General features: G+C 27.4%; 1 protein-coding gene across 3 annotated transcripts; it reads left to right on the top strand.

Moving 5' to 3' along the window:
- The first annotated feature begins 11596 nt into the window (after positions 1-11596).
- LOC129609851 (uncharacterized) lies at positions 11597-16102 on the top strand. 3 transcript variants are annotated; one of them, XM_055522005.1, is made up of 7 exons: positions 11597-11738; positions 12065-12604; positions 12663-13230; positions 13304-14342; positions 14400-15172; positions 15303-15386; positions 15451-16102. In XM_055522005.1, exons 2-7 carry the CDS (start codon positions 12515-12517, stop codon positions 15798-15800), a joined length of 2904 nt encoding a protein of 967 aa, XP_055377980.1. In that variant the 5' UTR covers positions 11597-11738; positions 12065-12514; the 3' UTR covers positions 15801-16102. The 3 variants fall into 3 exon arrangements, with proteins under 3 accessions (XP_055377980.1, XP_055377964.1, XP_055377972.1); XM_055521989.1 differs by having other exon boundaries at positions 11605-11738; positions 12444-12604; XM_055521997.1 differs by lacking the exon at positions 11597-11738 and having other exon boundaries at positions 11793-12604.
- The last annotated feature ends 882 nt before the right edge of the window (positions 16103-16984 follow it).

The following is a 16984-nucleotide window of genomic DNA, read 5'->3' as shown; positions in this document are numbered from 1 at the left end:
GAAAAACAAAAATGAAATTGTGGTTTAATAAAATTAGTTGTCTTATGTAAATAATAATTTAATTTGATATAGTTTTAAAATTGATCTTATAAAAGAAAATGTGAAATTTAAAAAAAGAATTAATATATTATAAATAAAGGAAAAATTAAAAAGAAAACCTTTTAGCAAATATGTAATTGGAAAAAGAGAACAAGAAAATATTAACTTTATTTAATAAAGCACGCATTACACTGATTGTGTTACTCTGAAAAGAAGTACCAGGGCCTTGACATATTCTTGAGTACTCCATATTGTAAAATATATATGTAAGTATTACAGGTTTCGTTTATTCTATTTGATAGCTGTAACCTGCAGCACATTCGAAATGTAGCGGCACACTGGAAATGTAGATTGTTCTGAAAACACTCGCTGTAATAACGTAAAATGTGTTCGGAAACTCATTCTGTTATAAAGAAAAATGCCTGAAATGCCAGAAATGTTGTTCAGGCATCTTTCTCAAATTTTGTAGTTGCCAGAATGACTTGAAATTTTAAAATTTTAATGTTTCTTATCTCATTTTCGAACGACTAATTATTTAGAAATTAGAAGTTTTAGAGTTTGAAGAAAAAGTTTGATTTGTATTTTAATAACATTACCAGCTGTATTATGTTTTGACAATTAGTTCTCTATTAAACAAAACAAACTTAGCTGAAGTTTTTGCATACAATGTACTTCATACTTAAAAAAATAATACGGATTTCTTCAAAAAGGTTTAATTAAAAAATTTAAAAAATACATAGATGAGTTTAAATATTGTTCTAAAGAACATAGATGAGTATATACATACATTGATGATACATAACATAGATGAGTATGTTCTCAACTAATTTTTGATTCATCTTCTTGTCGATTTAGGCTAAAGTTTAGGTTTTCAGTTCTAAATTAGAGCCGCCATCATGATTTGTTTAGGTTTCTAATACTACGAAAGTTCTGTCATAGAACTTGCAGCATAACTGAAGTAACAGAAATGTATTGAATTTTGGTACATTCAGAAATACTGTTTTAATAACTGCCATGTAACTTCTAAAATAGTATCAACATTTGGACAAAATATATAATATAAAACAATATTCAGTTCCCAATACAAGATTGGTATATTTCTAATGAAAATTAGTAGAAAGTGGTGCAAGATCTTATGTCAATTTCATCTCTTCTTATTTTTCTGAAATAATTCGTTTGAATAACATTGTTTACAATAAAATTGTGATGTGATGCGAAAGAAATGCAAAGAAAAATATTTTTGGCGCAAAAAAAAAAACGAAAAAAATAAGATATTTTTCGTATATACATACATTTATATATGTATACAACTACAGTAAATACATGGTATCAAAATGTAAATTTGACCTGAACTTCTATACAATTCCAATACAATATAACATTTATAATATAGTACAACTTTATAATACACACGCAGTTATATTATATTTACGTTACATTAAATGTATGTACATATGTAAGTATATATACATATAAAGAAAGTACGCAAGTAGTCATTCAACCAAATAAAATCATTTTTATTTATCTATTAATTTAAAGAATGAGTAGTTTTGTTTACTACCTACTCGATTATATCAACTGTGTCCAAAAAAAAAAGAGATTCCAAAACATGCTGTGAATCTGTGACTGTGTTGTGTAAATTCTATTCTACAAGTTTTATTTTCCGTAATATTTGGTAAAGCAACAAGAAAAATAGCAGTACACACATATATAATATTATTTTTTTCAATGAAAATCTACTTTAATCCAAAGCAAAATATAATAATAAGAATTTATTCAACACTATCTGCAACTACATATTATTATGTACATAATGTGTACATTATAATGTATTCGTGTCTAAAAATCAGAAAATTTATATTAAAATTTCAAAATTAAGTAGTTTTCCTTTAAATTTTCTGGAAAAACTGTTTACATCACTCTTTACATCTTCTTCAATTTATGCATGTGTAACAAACAAGTTCATTATTGTTTCTTCAATTAAATTATTTTTAATTAGGTAATTCACAGATATCACCTTTAGTACAATTTGTTGGCGGAACGATAATATCCAAGTATCGGTAAGTATCACTGCATTTTTCATAATAGTTATAATTCGGACATATTGGATTATCGATACCTTTTACTTATCGATTTACTTCAAAATAAATTTTTTTTGAATTTATGTATAGCATTTATAGTAAATATTTTTGAAAATTTTTGCAAAAGGGTAAAAAAAGTAACATTCGGCATCACATCTGAACACTCAATTTTTCAAAATTGATGATTTGAACAACTGAAATAAATTGATGATTTGAAGAAATGAGAAATATTTTTGACGATATATTGGGTAACGACTTTTACGAAAAAACATCATATCGATATTTATTGAGAAATCTCAATCCTAGCTCTAATATCGTATTTAAGTTCAGCAATACAACCTGTATTGTGTAATATAAATTGCTTTTATTTTTGTGTATGAATATATAACACATGTAAGTATGTACATGTATATGTGCGTCACTTTGACATAGTATAAACTTGTGAAAATAAAATTCGTGATTCACGAAGATGTGTTAAGTTTTTCTTATTCATATCCATTTAAGTGTACTCCTATATGTCTTGTTTATATTTTGTGAAACTTAAAACGTTTCATTAATTCAAATAAATTAATTAGTGTTAGTTTAGTTCTGATTTTATTTTTCTAAATTAACATTATGTATTTACATAGGTACACATAGGTAATATGAGTATATAAATTGCATATTATGAAGCTCCTTGGACTTTTTTAATATAACATTTCACTGTATTTTACGACGTATTACTACATTTTTAAATGATATTAACATAAGAATTTCATAGAACAAAACAATTCCAAAATCATTATGTGAAACGTTAAAACAAATTTTTTGTCTTATTTAGAAAATCATAAAATAATCGAATGTTAATGTTTTGTAATATGTGCCGGTAAATAGTGTCTATGGATTTACGTACTTATTTATCACGAACAAGCGAGCTTCTGCATAATGACCAACAAAAATTCTACGTTTTTACCAAAAAGAAAGAGGATTCGCAAAAATTGCTCCTAAATAGAAACGTTCGTTATAAGGGGTTCTCACTGTATTATGACGCTGCATATAAAAAATTTTCTTTTCTTACCTTATAGGTATACATTATTATTAAAAATAAATACATAATATATTAAAGTAACTAAATTATATTAGACACATCGTAACGAAATTATTTAGTCAATGCTGAATTATTAATTTGATTGTGTACAATACTTATTAGGTATATTAGGACGGTAAGTATATACATATGTATGTATTTAATAGATTGAGCAATTTCAGCATTTATGCAAACAAAAAGAATTGTGGATTTCATATTACGACGCATTCAGTAACAAAATTGATCACAAACCACAATTCATAATAATAAAAAATCTTATTTGCGGTACTCAAAAAAGAATTCGAACAATTAAAATCACATACATATACGTATTTTATAATACATACTTTGTATTATTTTATCGGCGGAAAAATGATATTATTGAATTATAGGTAGATACATATTATGTGCACTTTATAAACATACATACAACTAATCAAACTACGAGTACATGTAATGCGACCGGACATAAGTACAAGTCTGAGCCTGAACCCGCATTTTTCGGTGTTTCAAGTTGAAATACATTCAATAGAGATACATATGTTTGAGAGTAAACACAGAAAGACAATATAAAAATCGTACCATCTATGTGTTCTCAGATAGTACGGTGGTGATGTTGTCCAATCGGCTCAGGTCACACTTAAGCTATTTTATAGCTGTGTGCTCGCTCTCGTCGAGATGGTATCAGCAAACACAGTAATGTTGAAAGGAACCTCATATTCCAGGCTGGCGCGTGGAATATGAGGTTCTTTTCGTTCGGCTCGTTCTCTTCTGTGGACTGTCAATGTGTGTCTTCAGAGGCAAAATTGTTGCGCTGCTTGAGAAGGAATCGAATCTTCGTTGGGAGGCTACTGAGGTATGTCATTATGTGAAGCTGTCGTTTCCTCTTGCTCAAGGAAACTCTCCTCAGAGCTGCTTGGAGCTGAAATATCTTCGTGTAATTATGTTGAACAGGGATACTTCAAATGGGTTATGGGAGGGCTGCAATAAACCATGATTGGCTACGGCTGTTCAACAATCTGCAATCAAAGTATGTACACATATTATTTTTTAATAAGCAATTTCACTTTCTGCACAAAGTGTAATTTCATTTGTTTTGCACATGCCGTGATGTAAAATTCCTTAGGTATAAGAGTCAAAAACTATATTTCTATTTTCTGTATTTGCCATGTATAGCAATTATTGTGAAAAAATAAAGTGTTCATTATTAATTCCAAGTATATTTAAGGTACTTGTAAGTCGTATGTTAAAATTTATAGAAATTAATAACAATTTTAAAATTATTTTGAGTCGATTTTTTTTGTGTCAGGTAAAATAAAATAAAATTCCATATAAGTTACGCGTATATACATATATATATGTATATATATAATTGCATAAATTTTCAAAATATGACACATATATATACATATATATAAATACTGTGGAACCTCCATAACTCGAACCTCTCAACTCGAAAATCTCCTTGCCTCGAAGGCATATGAGTTCCCTTGAACATTGGCATAACTTTTTTTTCTCTCTTCAACTCGAAATCTCTATATCTCGAACTGTTTAAGCATTCCTGTGCGACTTCGAGTTATGAAGGTCCCACTGTACTTCTAAAAATATAGTACGTCCCATATGGTCCCAATTGAGCTACATTGGGAATCGTAATTAAGAATAGTAAAATAAACGTAATTATATAGCTATACATACATATGAGTTAAAGAAGAGCTCTAATGTAAGTCGGTGGAAGTTAGCAAAATTGAAACGCTATTAGGAAACTTTCATATTTAAAATATAAAAAGATTTGTTAAATCAACTATTTTTGATTAAAATAAAAAATTCTGGGAAAATAAAATTTTAGCACTTTTGTCCACCGAATGTTTTATAAATAAAGTATTTTTCGCCTTCAACAACTTATATTTAATTGGAAAGTGACTTGCACTAATTGTCTGCCGATTCTGGTAGATATTGGACGTTAATATTCATTTTAATATTCTTTATATTTTTTAACCCTAAGAAAGGAAAAATAAAAGGTCAAATTAAAGTTAAAGTAAAAATAAAAACTTAATAAATATGTATAAAAGATAATTTTAATTTATAAAATTATTGTTATATTAAATACTTCATATATTTAATTACTACAATATATTGGTCATATACGTTACGTTATGTGTATATAAATATGTACATACATATTATTTTTTACTTGTAGATAGGTAATTAAGATATCGAATTTTTGATGTCATAAACTTTTAATTAATTTTAGTTATCAATATTTCATTTTATTCGATTATAGGTTTTAAATACATGAAAACTAAACGAATGAATGATAAAAACAAATTATCAACTTGATTATAAAATGATGTAAAAGCAAATTATCAACGTTGTATGGTACCTTAACCTATGAGTTATGTGCATACATACATATGAATATGAATAAGATATAAATAAATGACCTCAATAAAAATAAAGTTGGGTCAAACCAATGGTTTGTATTGTAGCACTTTTCCCTTCAACAAGTGAAAATTCTACTTTTAAATGCAGTCTATGTATACCTATCACACTATTAAAATTTATTTTCATTCATATACAAAACTATTTCTAGGATTGCATATATTTAGGATGACGCATATATGCAGTCTTTGAAATAAAGCAAAAATTTAATTTAAAGGGTTAACATAATGCTCGATTTTAAGGGTTAATTGTGTGAGTTAAGAAAAATAATTATATTTTTTAATTTCATGGAATTTACCCTTAGCTTCCTGCGTTTATAAAAATTTGAAAAAGTTTGCGGTTTCGGAAATATAAGGTGTCAAAAATTCAAATTTTACGAATTTCAAGAGGCGATAACTTGAGAGGGGGTGGAGATGGAAAAAAATTTTCTTCTAACGAAATGAACTATTTGTTAATGTCTAAAAGTCCCTAATTTCAAAGTTCTACAATATGGGGTCTAGAAGAAAAACGACATCAAAAATTTGGAAAAAAAGAACTTTAGATAACGGCAAATTTGAACGGCCATTTTGTTTTTCTGGAGTTTAACTATAGTATACCGCCCTAGAGGAAGCAAGCCACTGCCTTTCTGCGTTTGAAAAATTTCAAAATTGCTTATGGTTTCATTGCAAAATATTTAAAAAAAGGCGATTTTTAGGGTTTTGGGGGGGTATAACTTCTAGAAGGGGGGAGATAGGTAAAAATTTTGTTCTACGGAAATAGGTTTCTAGTGAAAATCTATGTACGTATGAAATTTCAGCTTTCTATCTTCAAGGGTGTAGAAGTTTTGTAAACAAAAAAAGTGTCCACGGACGGACGGACGGACGGACGGACAGAGTGAAACTAATAAGCACTTTTTTCAAAATTTTTTTTGGAAAAGTGCTAAAATGCAGACTTCCTTATCCACAATTAGAAGCAGTTATATGTACATAAGTACATACACCCGTAGATTGTAAAGCTAAAAAGTCTTATTCAGAAATGAGTGCGGTTTAAATCAACTTTTTATTTGAATAAAATCGAAACTATCGAAAATTTTTTTTTAATTACAATGAGCCAATTACTCACATTGCTTACTAAATTAGCACGAATCTTTTACATCGCTAAATGAAAACGGTGTATGTATATCTGTTCTTATGCATAGGTATTACCTTACAATATCTACATGGTAAATATGTATATAAGTATGTTTTAAACTCATTTATCGTTTTACTGGATCATGTTAGCATTGTTACAAAACTGAATAAAAGGATACATGAGTGAAAGACAAAGAAAAAATGACGACGCCGAATTTAGAAAACTCAAGTGTGCAAATAGCAACTTACAAGTAATATTAGCATTAAAGAATTTTATATTAGATTGTAAAAAAAAATTTATATGTATGCATATAAATAAAAATGTCTAAATTGTTTAAGTAATAATTACCGTTTTATAGTCTCCTTCTATTCTCTTCAATTCTAACATAATTCTCATAATAATTGAAAAATAATTTAGAATATTAGAGAACAAACAAATCTAGTTGGAAAATGAGTGCGACTAAAAATCAAGGTACAGAATGAGGTTCTTTAAAATTTTAGTGAAATAATAATTAAAAGTTTAACCAATTAGCTCAATTTATTATCAATAAAGTTAAACTTTTTATGTATTTTTTTTCATATTATCAAAATATAATAATCGGAAAAAAAGCCATCATAGCTATTTTATAAAATTATTAAGCGCTACCTTATAGTTTGTTTTTATTTCAAAATTGTTGACACATTATTATGTATATTGACACATACATACATACGTTATATAATATTGTAAATCATACCTTAATATATTTCGATTATTTTCAAATTATCGCTTACATACATCAATTTACAATTATATACATACATACATAAGTGAGTGTTTTACAAATTAATAAACATTTAAACACACAATTTATAATGCCTATACGCTCACGCATAAAGTATTCTATTCAACTTTTAATTTTTTTTTGGCTTAGCCCCATTTTTACTTTTTCAAAACGTAAACAACTGAAAATACATTTTACAAACACTTCAAAATAAAATGCTTCTTTGGTTATTAAAACAAAACAATAATTAACAATAATATTTATTAATAGTTCCCACAATTCTGGGGTAACGTTATGTGCGATTAAGCAAAGTTAAAACTTGCACTAATACTTTCATTAATTTTATTGGCTTTGTTTTTCTATTTGTTTTAGTGCAAGATGTAGAGGCTTGTCATCATTATTTTTATCGCTAACATTAGCAACAACTTTTTATCATTCACTCAATTTTCCATTGATTAACTTTTTCTTGGCAATGATGACAGCAGCCATAATCATTAACATTTTTGCTTAATTATCTCTAACGCAAAATATTAAATATTTCTTGAAATTATATGTTGTTAACAAACACTGAATAATGAATCCAAGAGCATATCTTTGTTGAATTCTTTATTAACCACAATAACGACATTGTTAACCAACATGATATTCCCTTACACACATTATTTGGAATTATGGCGTATTAATCTTCTGGAAATGATTTTATTCTGAAAGCTACAAAATATTTGAATAAAATCCCATATCTCAAAAGATGCATCTTAGAGAATATGAATGATTCTGTTAAAATGTTATATTTTTGAAGGAACATGAAGCTCATAATAGATATTCGAAATTTCTTAATTCATTGTGGTACCGAAAACCATAAAAAAAAAACGAAAACTAAATGTGTGTACATACATACATACATATGTAAATAATAGATACACATATATATATACATATGTACGTACATTTGAACATTTATATGAATATTATGTTCATAAAAATATTTTCAACTAAAATTAAGAAAATACAAGTATATACATATATGTATAGGTATTTCAGTTATCGTATAAGTGATAGTTTTATTTTCAAAACTCCAACAATAGTTGATTGTTAATTTTCATTAAAAATGTATATGTAAATAAACGTACTTCATATATATGTAAGTATGTATGGAGGACATTTTGATCTCAAATTCCACCTCATTACAATATTACATAAATACATACATAATATGTATATACACATTTTTTAACACACATCGCACATAAACTTTTCAGGTTTACTTATTTATGTGCATACTGCATAAATCTGAATAAGTATGTAAGTGAAACTGAGCCTAAAAAGTAAAACTTCTGGGATCTTACAATGTAATTCATACTTGCAGAAGTTTAAAGGGAGTATCATACTAATCGATTGGTCTAAAATCGTTTTACGAAAATCGCATTACCTACTAAGGGTCCTGCTCTCCTTTCTATTCGCAAAAATGATTATATAAATCAAAAACGTAATAAATACAACTCATAATATATGCACATACAAATCATGATAATTGTTTTACCTGCCTACACAAACATATGTAAATTTAATTAATCTAGAAATTTCCCAGTGTTAGGAGTTTGTTTATTACTGAATGTACATTGTGTACATATGTACATACATGAATTTATATTATGTGAAAATACAATATCATTTATTTTAAAAATAAATATCATTTATTTTAAAAATAAAAATAACTTTTGGAAAAATAACTTCAGGTAAATTTCTTCTTCAAGCCCGAACGTTGTTAAATTAAAATTTACAGTTAAATATCAATTTTTTTTTCTTAGTAAATTATCTTAGTATTTGCGTAACTATCATAAAAATACATAATAATAATTTGTACGTATGTATCGCAGCTGACAAAAATCGAAAAATTGAAATGTCAAGATATGTAAATAAAAATAGTCAAATGTTATAACTAACCGTGACTTCAATAATGCGTTTACGACGTAAACTTTACAAAGTATCAAATTGCAAAAAGTTTAGTAACAAGTCTTGACATTGTACACTTTTCCTGAATGCGTTCTATACGTAGTGGATGCGTAAAATAAAAGTAAATCGGGTATCGAAAAAATCGAGCACGCTTTTCTTAAACATTCATATAAATCTTGCCAGAAATAACCAATTAAATAAACTAATATTGCAACACGGCCTTCCGAAAGTTTATAGATTTCTTTGGAGAAGCACTCTACCTTTTTTGCGCTTCATAACGGTTTTTAAAACAATATTCAACATTATGAATAAATTTTAAAAATTTAGTTTAGTGTTACTAAAAATAGAACCAAAGCAGAGAACATCAATAATCGACTTAAACCAGAACAACGGAACGGCAAAATCAAGTTTTCGGTATTTTGCATATCATAACTCACATACATATAAGAAAAATGGTGATGTTAACAAAACTGCCCGTGATAAATCAGGATTTTTATTAGGCTATTATAACGACCTGCGGTAATATCCTTCAATGCCGCGCCAAATCGCTCTTGTTCTGTTTTCATTTTTAAAATGTAACACTTTAGCCCTTATTACTTATAAGTATGTCTGGATTCGCAATATTATTTTTCAATACCTAATTAATGTATTTTAAAACATATTAAAAGTGTTTAATATGTCTTAAAAAATATCAATTAGTATAACTAGATTATCTAGTTAAACAAGATTACTATAACTAGATTATCTATTTAAACAAGATTTTATTTTTTAACTGCCCTTAAAAATTAAGTTTCATTAAAGAATTCTAATTTAAGGTTCTCAATGATATCGTGTTAATAACGTGCCTATAACCGTTACAATCATATTGTTGTCACTAATTACATGCATACATAAGTATGTACTTTGCATTTAAAACACTTGATTGAATTAGCAATTTGCTATAATTTGTTTATTTTATCAATTTAGACAAATTTTAACCACACCGAACAGCAAAAGTTTTGTTTCCCTAAAACAGTAAGAAAATATTTTTCGTGAATGAACATTTTTACTTCATTACAAATGATTTTTACTCCGTTATTCGAATTTCTTTTTTTTTTTTTCTTATCAATAATTTTCATCAAAATTATTCCTTATTTCTAGAGCAAATTAATAAGTTATAGTTTTTTCCTGATTTTACATTTGTTATATGCAATTATATTTTTATTTAAAGTTATATTTTTTCGGCAATTTACATAAATAATGACAATAGTGACAACCCGCGAAGATTTTCAATTCTTCCATATTAAAAATTCTTTTTGCTATACAAAACAAATTTAAGTGTAATTTTCATTTGTCAATAAAAAAATTGATGTTTTTTTTCGCTAGGTTTTATGTTTGGCTGTATTTCTGACATATTTCATTATTTTATTGTAGAGATGGTGCTATATTTCATTTGGCTTAATTGACAACTGATGTAAGTCCACAAAATTATTTTTTTCTCACAAGCTTTTTTTTTGTTAATGTTACTAAATTTCACTATTAAGTAAGTTATTGTTATTATATATTGAGATCAATTAAATTTCGAAATATTAAATTTTTATTTACACATTAATATTAATAAGAATTCGGTAGTTTTGATAGATGGAATTGAATTGTGTACAAATACGTACACAAAAACGAAAAAAATCTCAAATTTACTTGTATTTTAGAGGATGCGAATAACTCCTGTATATGAAAGTATTTGTAAAGTGAAATCGTTGCATAATAATGCTTCTGGTTTTCATAACGACTCTTGTATGTCTTTTTTTTCTTTGGAAAAAGGAACGAAGCTAAATATCAACCTCGCCTAATAGCGTACAATTGTTCAGTTTTAAATTTTTCCAATTTTTATTTTCATTAAATCTTTATTTACAGTAAAATTTTTGTCTGAAATTTTTAGTTATTTAATTTTTGATACTTTTTGAACAATAATAAAGGTATAAAATGTAGTAGATGGTCTTATTTATTCTTTTAGTCTTACGACTACTTTTCCCTTGCAGTTTTAGGCCATTTAGTGGTAACTCTTATGTGGTAATACCAAAATCCAGGCTTTTTTTTCGCTCAGTTCGGACTTTTTTTTATTGCGAAAGTCACAATGACAATTTTGACATTTTACATACGTAAATAATTTTCCATAAAAATTTTTTTATTAAAATTATTCTTTATAATTATAGAGAATTTAATATACTTTTCTGTAGTTTAAAAAGACTGAAAATATTATTTAAAGAAAATTTATTGTTGAAAAAAGGTTTTAAAAGTATTTTTAAAGGTTAGTTCGACAGATTTTAGCAAAAATTGTAAAAAATATTTTTGATGTTTTTGATTATGGATGACTGGATGAGACGCCACAGTACTCACAACATCAGTAGCCAACTTGGCTTTCATTTTTGTTGAATTTAATTAAAATATTTCACTAATATTAATCTTTTAAATTGTAAAATATGAAATTTGAATAGATTGCGTACGTTTAGAGTCCAGTACAAAGGTCTTGCTTTATACAATCAGTACGTGGGCAGAATCCCGTTCGATTGAGCAGTCATTGACCTAAAATAAAACTTTTTATCCCACAAAATTCAATTATAATTCTTTTTGTAGCATCATCTTATATATAAAAGTATTTCTTGGCACGATATTTTACGTCATTAGATGTTTCGAAAACTGAAAATGATCGACTCTATTTGTTTAAGAAAATGATGCACAAATTCCATGATTTGAACAAATTGCAAAATTTTGTCTAAAAAGTAATTCTGGCTGCTGCAGCAGTATTTACAAAGTAAAGCTTGATAAGAGAATTTTTGACGTCTAGGTGTATATATAATTATTCTATATAATTTTTAGTGTAGAAAGTAAAAAAATATTTTATATTATGTGTAGAGAATAAAATGAAATATGCCGAAGTTGTACAGAAGTCTATTTTAAATTTTCAAATATGTACATAAAAAATGCTATTTAGTTAAATTTAGCATTTTTCTAGTAAAAAACAACTGGAGATTCTGTTCTTCCAACAAAATATAATTTGTATTTGAGATAATATATATTTTGGATATGTCATGTCAGCAAGCGCCCAGAATAACGGAAGATCCGTATACATTTACTGACACGGCACCTACAACAGCCACATTATTTAATCCACAAGTGAGTATTTTCTCTGAAAGTTATTTTGATGACCAAATTTCAAACAAACTGCTTGTAGATACATAAATTAACGCCAATAATACAAAATGCAAACGTAAGGCAGTTTCTTCCTAAGAAAACCCAAATATTTAATCAGCATCCAAGAATATTTAACACAACAAGCAGCAATGTTAAAACACAAAAAGCGGTCAGTGTTGTCGGTCGGTTAAATGGGATTCCTGTAAGCATTACGTCCAATAGTAATGTAGTTAATGGCTTACATAAAATATCCTCAACAAATCCTCCGCTTTCTTCAATTGGTTTTATAAAATCTCAAAATATATCTCAAACCTCTCAACCAAATTCAAATAGTTTGATTATAAGCAAAACAAGTATAGCGTCACCAGTAGCGAAATTTCAAGGGCAACCTGCCCAGTTCCAACAACAAAGTCAAAATAACCCGCAGACTCAAACAGTACCACAAATAGTATCATTACACCAATCTCATCCGCTATATTCAGTAGCGCGGCAAACACAGATTGTTACAACATCAGCAATTCAGGGAAATGTTACATCCCAAACATCGCAGACGATTCAACAACAGAAACAATCATTAAACCCACCGCAAAACATAAAACAGAAATCAGGTACTTAATAACACAAATATTGTTAAATAAAAACACATATAATATAAAAAAAATTATTATTTAAAATTTTTAGCGTTTTCTTTGAGTAACAACGCACAAGTGTTAGAGACATATAATGAACCAACACAGAAAACTGTGATTAAAAGTCATTCCAGTGGAAATGCAGCTTCAAATAATTTATCATCCATTCCGAAAACATTGGCATCACAAACTTCACCAAAACAAGAGCAAAGTTCTCTATTTCAGCAACATCCGATTTCGAATCAAAGGTTACCAGTATCTAACTTTGCACAGCCTCAGCAGATAAAGCAATTAACTTTAAATTTACATCCGGATAACAACTCTTCCATTAATAAATTAAATGAATTAGATTCAAACGTAATAAAAAGTTCTAACTCACCGAATTTACAAACTGCAAACATAAGAAAATCTAAAACTTTGGATGAGGTTACGGTTCCCATCATATTACCTACAATACCTACGTCAATAATTGAAAAACCATCAGAAAAACCTATGTTTGCTGCACCACCAGCCAAAAGAGACATAAGAATTTCGTCAACGGGTTCGTCAACAAGTAAACTCAAGGTAGTTAATCAAATCAATTCCTCAAATAATAATACAAGTACGTGTAGTTCGAACAAAACACAAAATTTGTCTCGAACTAAAAGAGCATATAGTCAAAGCTCGCACCATGAAACTCTGCAAAGAATATCAAATATTCCGAAACCAGCAAACGAATGGCATGCCCCGGATTCTTATGTGTTTGACAGTTTAGGACCATTTTCTACAAATACATTAAGGGAATTTGGTCAATTAGAAAATTTTGCAAAATGTGATACATTTCCGTTATTTAACAAAATAAAATCTGCAGCTGATAATTCAGTTTTATTACAAGTACAAAAGCACTGGCTAAATATTGAAGATATTAAAAACTCAATACCGTCATGGTCTCAAGGACGGGAAAAACGTATAGAATTACGAAAAGCGCAATTACGAAGGCAGGCTTTGCAATATTACTTTGCAAGACAGTTTTTATCGCCCACAAATGCGCGAAAAAGACTTGTGTTCGTTTCAAAAGCTTTAAAAAAACTTAAAAGTAGTCGTAATGAGTGGTAACTTCTGTTTTAAAGACTAATTAATTTCTTTTTTAATTTTATATCTGTTTTTAGCCCACCCACAAGACGTTGTGCGATATCATCGTGCAACAATATTGCATTAGTCTTAACATCATATTGTAATTTACATATAACACGAAATAATGATCAACATTTGTTCCTACCTTGTACAGCAAAATTTTCGGATAACACACAGTGTCGGATTCCTGTATTTGATATTACTCATAATCTACCTCTATGTAAAGAACATGCCTGGAAAAGAGATAACTATCAAAGAATCATTCAGGAACATAAGCCAAGAAAAGCTGCAAGAAAACGCACCAAATCAGGCGCCTTAACAAAAAGTTTTAATAATCCTTTAGTGAATCATAAACGTAATAAAAGAAAAAGAAAACCACTTTTAGCCTCTGATTCAGGATTAGGTGGAATGGAAATATCAAATAACAGTGCTGATGGTATAATCAGTAGTAGTAGTGATGTTGGAAGCGGAAGTATGGAAGAGAGCGGAGGTGGACAAAATACGAAGCAAGTTATTAATTCTTCAAACAGTATTACAAGTTTTGCTGACTGTAATGTTCAGTCAACAAAGAACAATTCAGATAATCATGTGGTATCTGAATTAGCACAAGGGGCACAAGTTATTAAGTTGTTAACCAATACAAAAGAGGGTGTAACAAAGGTGGATAAAATATCAGATGGAAATAATGACGCTACGCAGGACAGTTTCAATGTTTGTGAAAATAGTTCAGCTTACGAAAGTTCAGAGGACACGGGTTTTGGAGCTTTAAGTGACGCCGAATTAATGGCAAATGCTCACGACGTAATAGGTAATATTTTCAAAAAAAATTTTCCGAAAACATAATATCTTAATTTTGCATATGTAATAAAAGTAGCGGAACTTTCTGAATTAAAAACTATTTCATTTTGTATTCTAAATTAATAAATTTCCACTTGCAGAAGAGATTCCGTTAGGGGAACATGACTTAACGAATGTTTTAAATCAACTTCCTGTTGATGCAATCAATGAGTTCTTTACGACAGGTATTAACACATATACAACCAAATTTTCAGTAAACTAATATAAAATCAAATAAATAATTTTTAGTTCAACAAAACGGACCTTTAGAGCCAACCCAAGAAGAACAAGAATATTTAGAAAGAGCTCTAGAAATGGCTAATAAACAAGTACAAGAACAAATGAATCAAATGGTTGGGCAACAAATTGAGCAAATGGCTGTTGGTGGTGATCAAATTGACCCGAATTTTTTGGAAAGTTTTTTAGTTGATAACTTAGATGCAGATATTTGCACTGAAATTGTTTATTCACCCGGTGCGAATGAAATTGATGCAAATAGCTTACTAATAGATGCAGAAAGTAATGGTACAATAGGCAGTAATAGTTGCAATGATAACTCAACAACAGCAGCTGATATTCGTAATCTTGTACAGACTTAAAAAAACACACACATTTTTTAATGTTAAATGTTAATATTTATATAGCAAATCGTATTAATTTGTATACTTTGAGATTACTAAATCTAAATATTAATAATAAATATAATACATAGATATATTGAAAATTTAAATATAAATAATAAAACATAAAATAAAATATAAGCTGGAAAAAGAAAAATAACATTATGTATATATAAAATAAAAATATTGAGATTTTTTAGTCTTCTTCAATTTCATTTTCAATTCAAAAAACAGGCTGTTTCTTTTTTTTCTAATGAATTTAAAAAAAAAAATAATTTATATTTTGCCTTTTATATTTTCAATATATAATTCGCTTTAGTGTATCCACTATAGCACATTAAATTCTTAAATTTAGTTTTAATTAAAATTCTCAAAATTTAAAAAAAAATTACTAAATTTTGTTCAACTATATTTTTTTTTTTGTATTTTTTAGATTAAATAATTATAATGTATAATCAAATGAATTTAGAAAGTGTTTTTTTTTCATAAAAACAAAATTTAAAAATTATTTTTACTGTTTATATTAAGGATTTGAAGTAGTTATATTTGAGAAATATAATATAATTTTAAGGTTAAAGGCTTTTAATTTAATTTTTAATTTGGAACCAAATTTTCAAAATTATCATGTAGATGTTAATTAAATTTCAAACAATTCGAACTTTCTTTTAATAATATTGCGGAATAAAATAATTTTATTTTGTTTTGTTAGTGAAGCAATCATTGATTGAATCCGTTTGAAGAAAATTTTACAGTATTAAAAAAGCTTTTGGTTTTATTGATAATTTTAAGTGTAAATATATAATTAATTTTGTAACATCTTTATATACGAGTATTTGGTATACTTTAATTTAGGATTTCTTATTTTAATTTTTAAAATAACAAACGAACATAAGTCGTTAATTTTTAAAATATCTTTAGCTTCTCTTTCGTTAAAAAATTTTACATTTATTTACTTGGTGTCTCCATCATAAAAACTTATTGAAGATTAAATCAAAATTTTTTTAGAATCATATAAACTAAGAAAAAAATAAACCACAAAGAAAAAAAAACAAAATTATTGAATAATATTGAAAAGAATTGAATAAATTAATTCTCTTTTTGATTTATTTGTTATTTCCCAATTTACTTAAGTCCCATATTTTTGTTTGCCATTTACATAAATA

The sequence above is a fragment of the Condylostylus longicornis genome, unplaced genomic scaffold (assembly GCF_029603195.1).
Source record: "Condylostylus longicornis isolate FDR11 unplaced genomic scaffold, ASM2960319v2 ptg000004l, whole genome shotgun sequence".
Taxonomy (NCBI): Eukaryota; Metazoa; Arthropoda; class Insecta; order Diptera; family Dolichopodidae; genus Condylostylus; species Condylostylus longicornis.
Note: the sequence above shows the minus strand (reverse complement) of the source record. Positions and strands in the feature narration are given on the sequence as shown.

Coding starts and splice junctions, on each gene's coding strand:
- LOC129609851 (XM_055522005.1), top strand. CDS start 12,515: ATGTCATGTCAGCAAGCGCCCAGAATAACGGAAGATCCGTATACATTT. Junction 12,605..12,662: donor CCACATTATTTAATCCACAA/GTGAGTATTTTC, acceptor AACTGCTTGTAG/ATACATAAATTAACGCCAAT. Junction 13,231..13,303: donor AAACATAAAACAGAAATCAG/GTACTTAATAAC, acceptor TAAAATTTTTAG/CGTTTTCTTTGAGTAACAAC.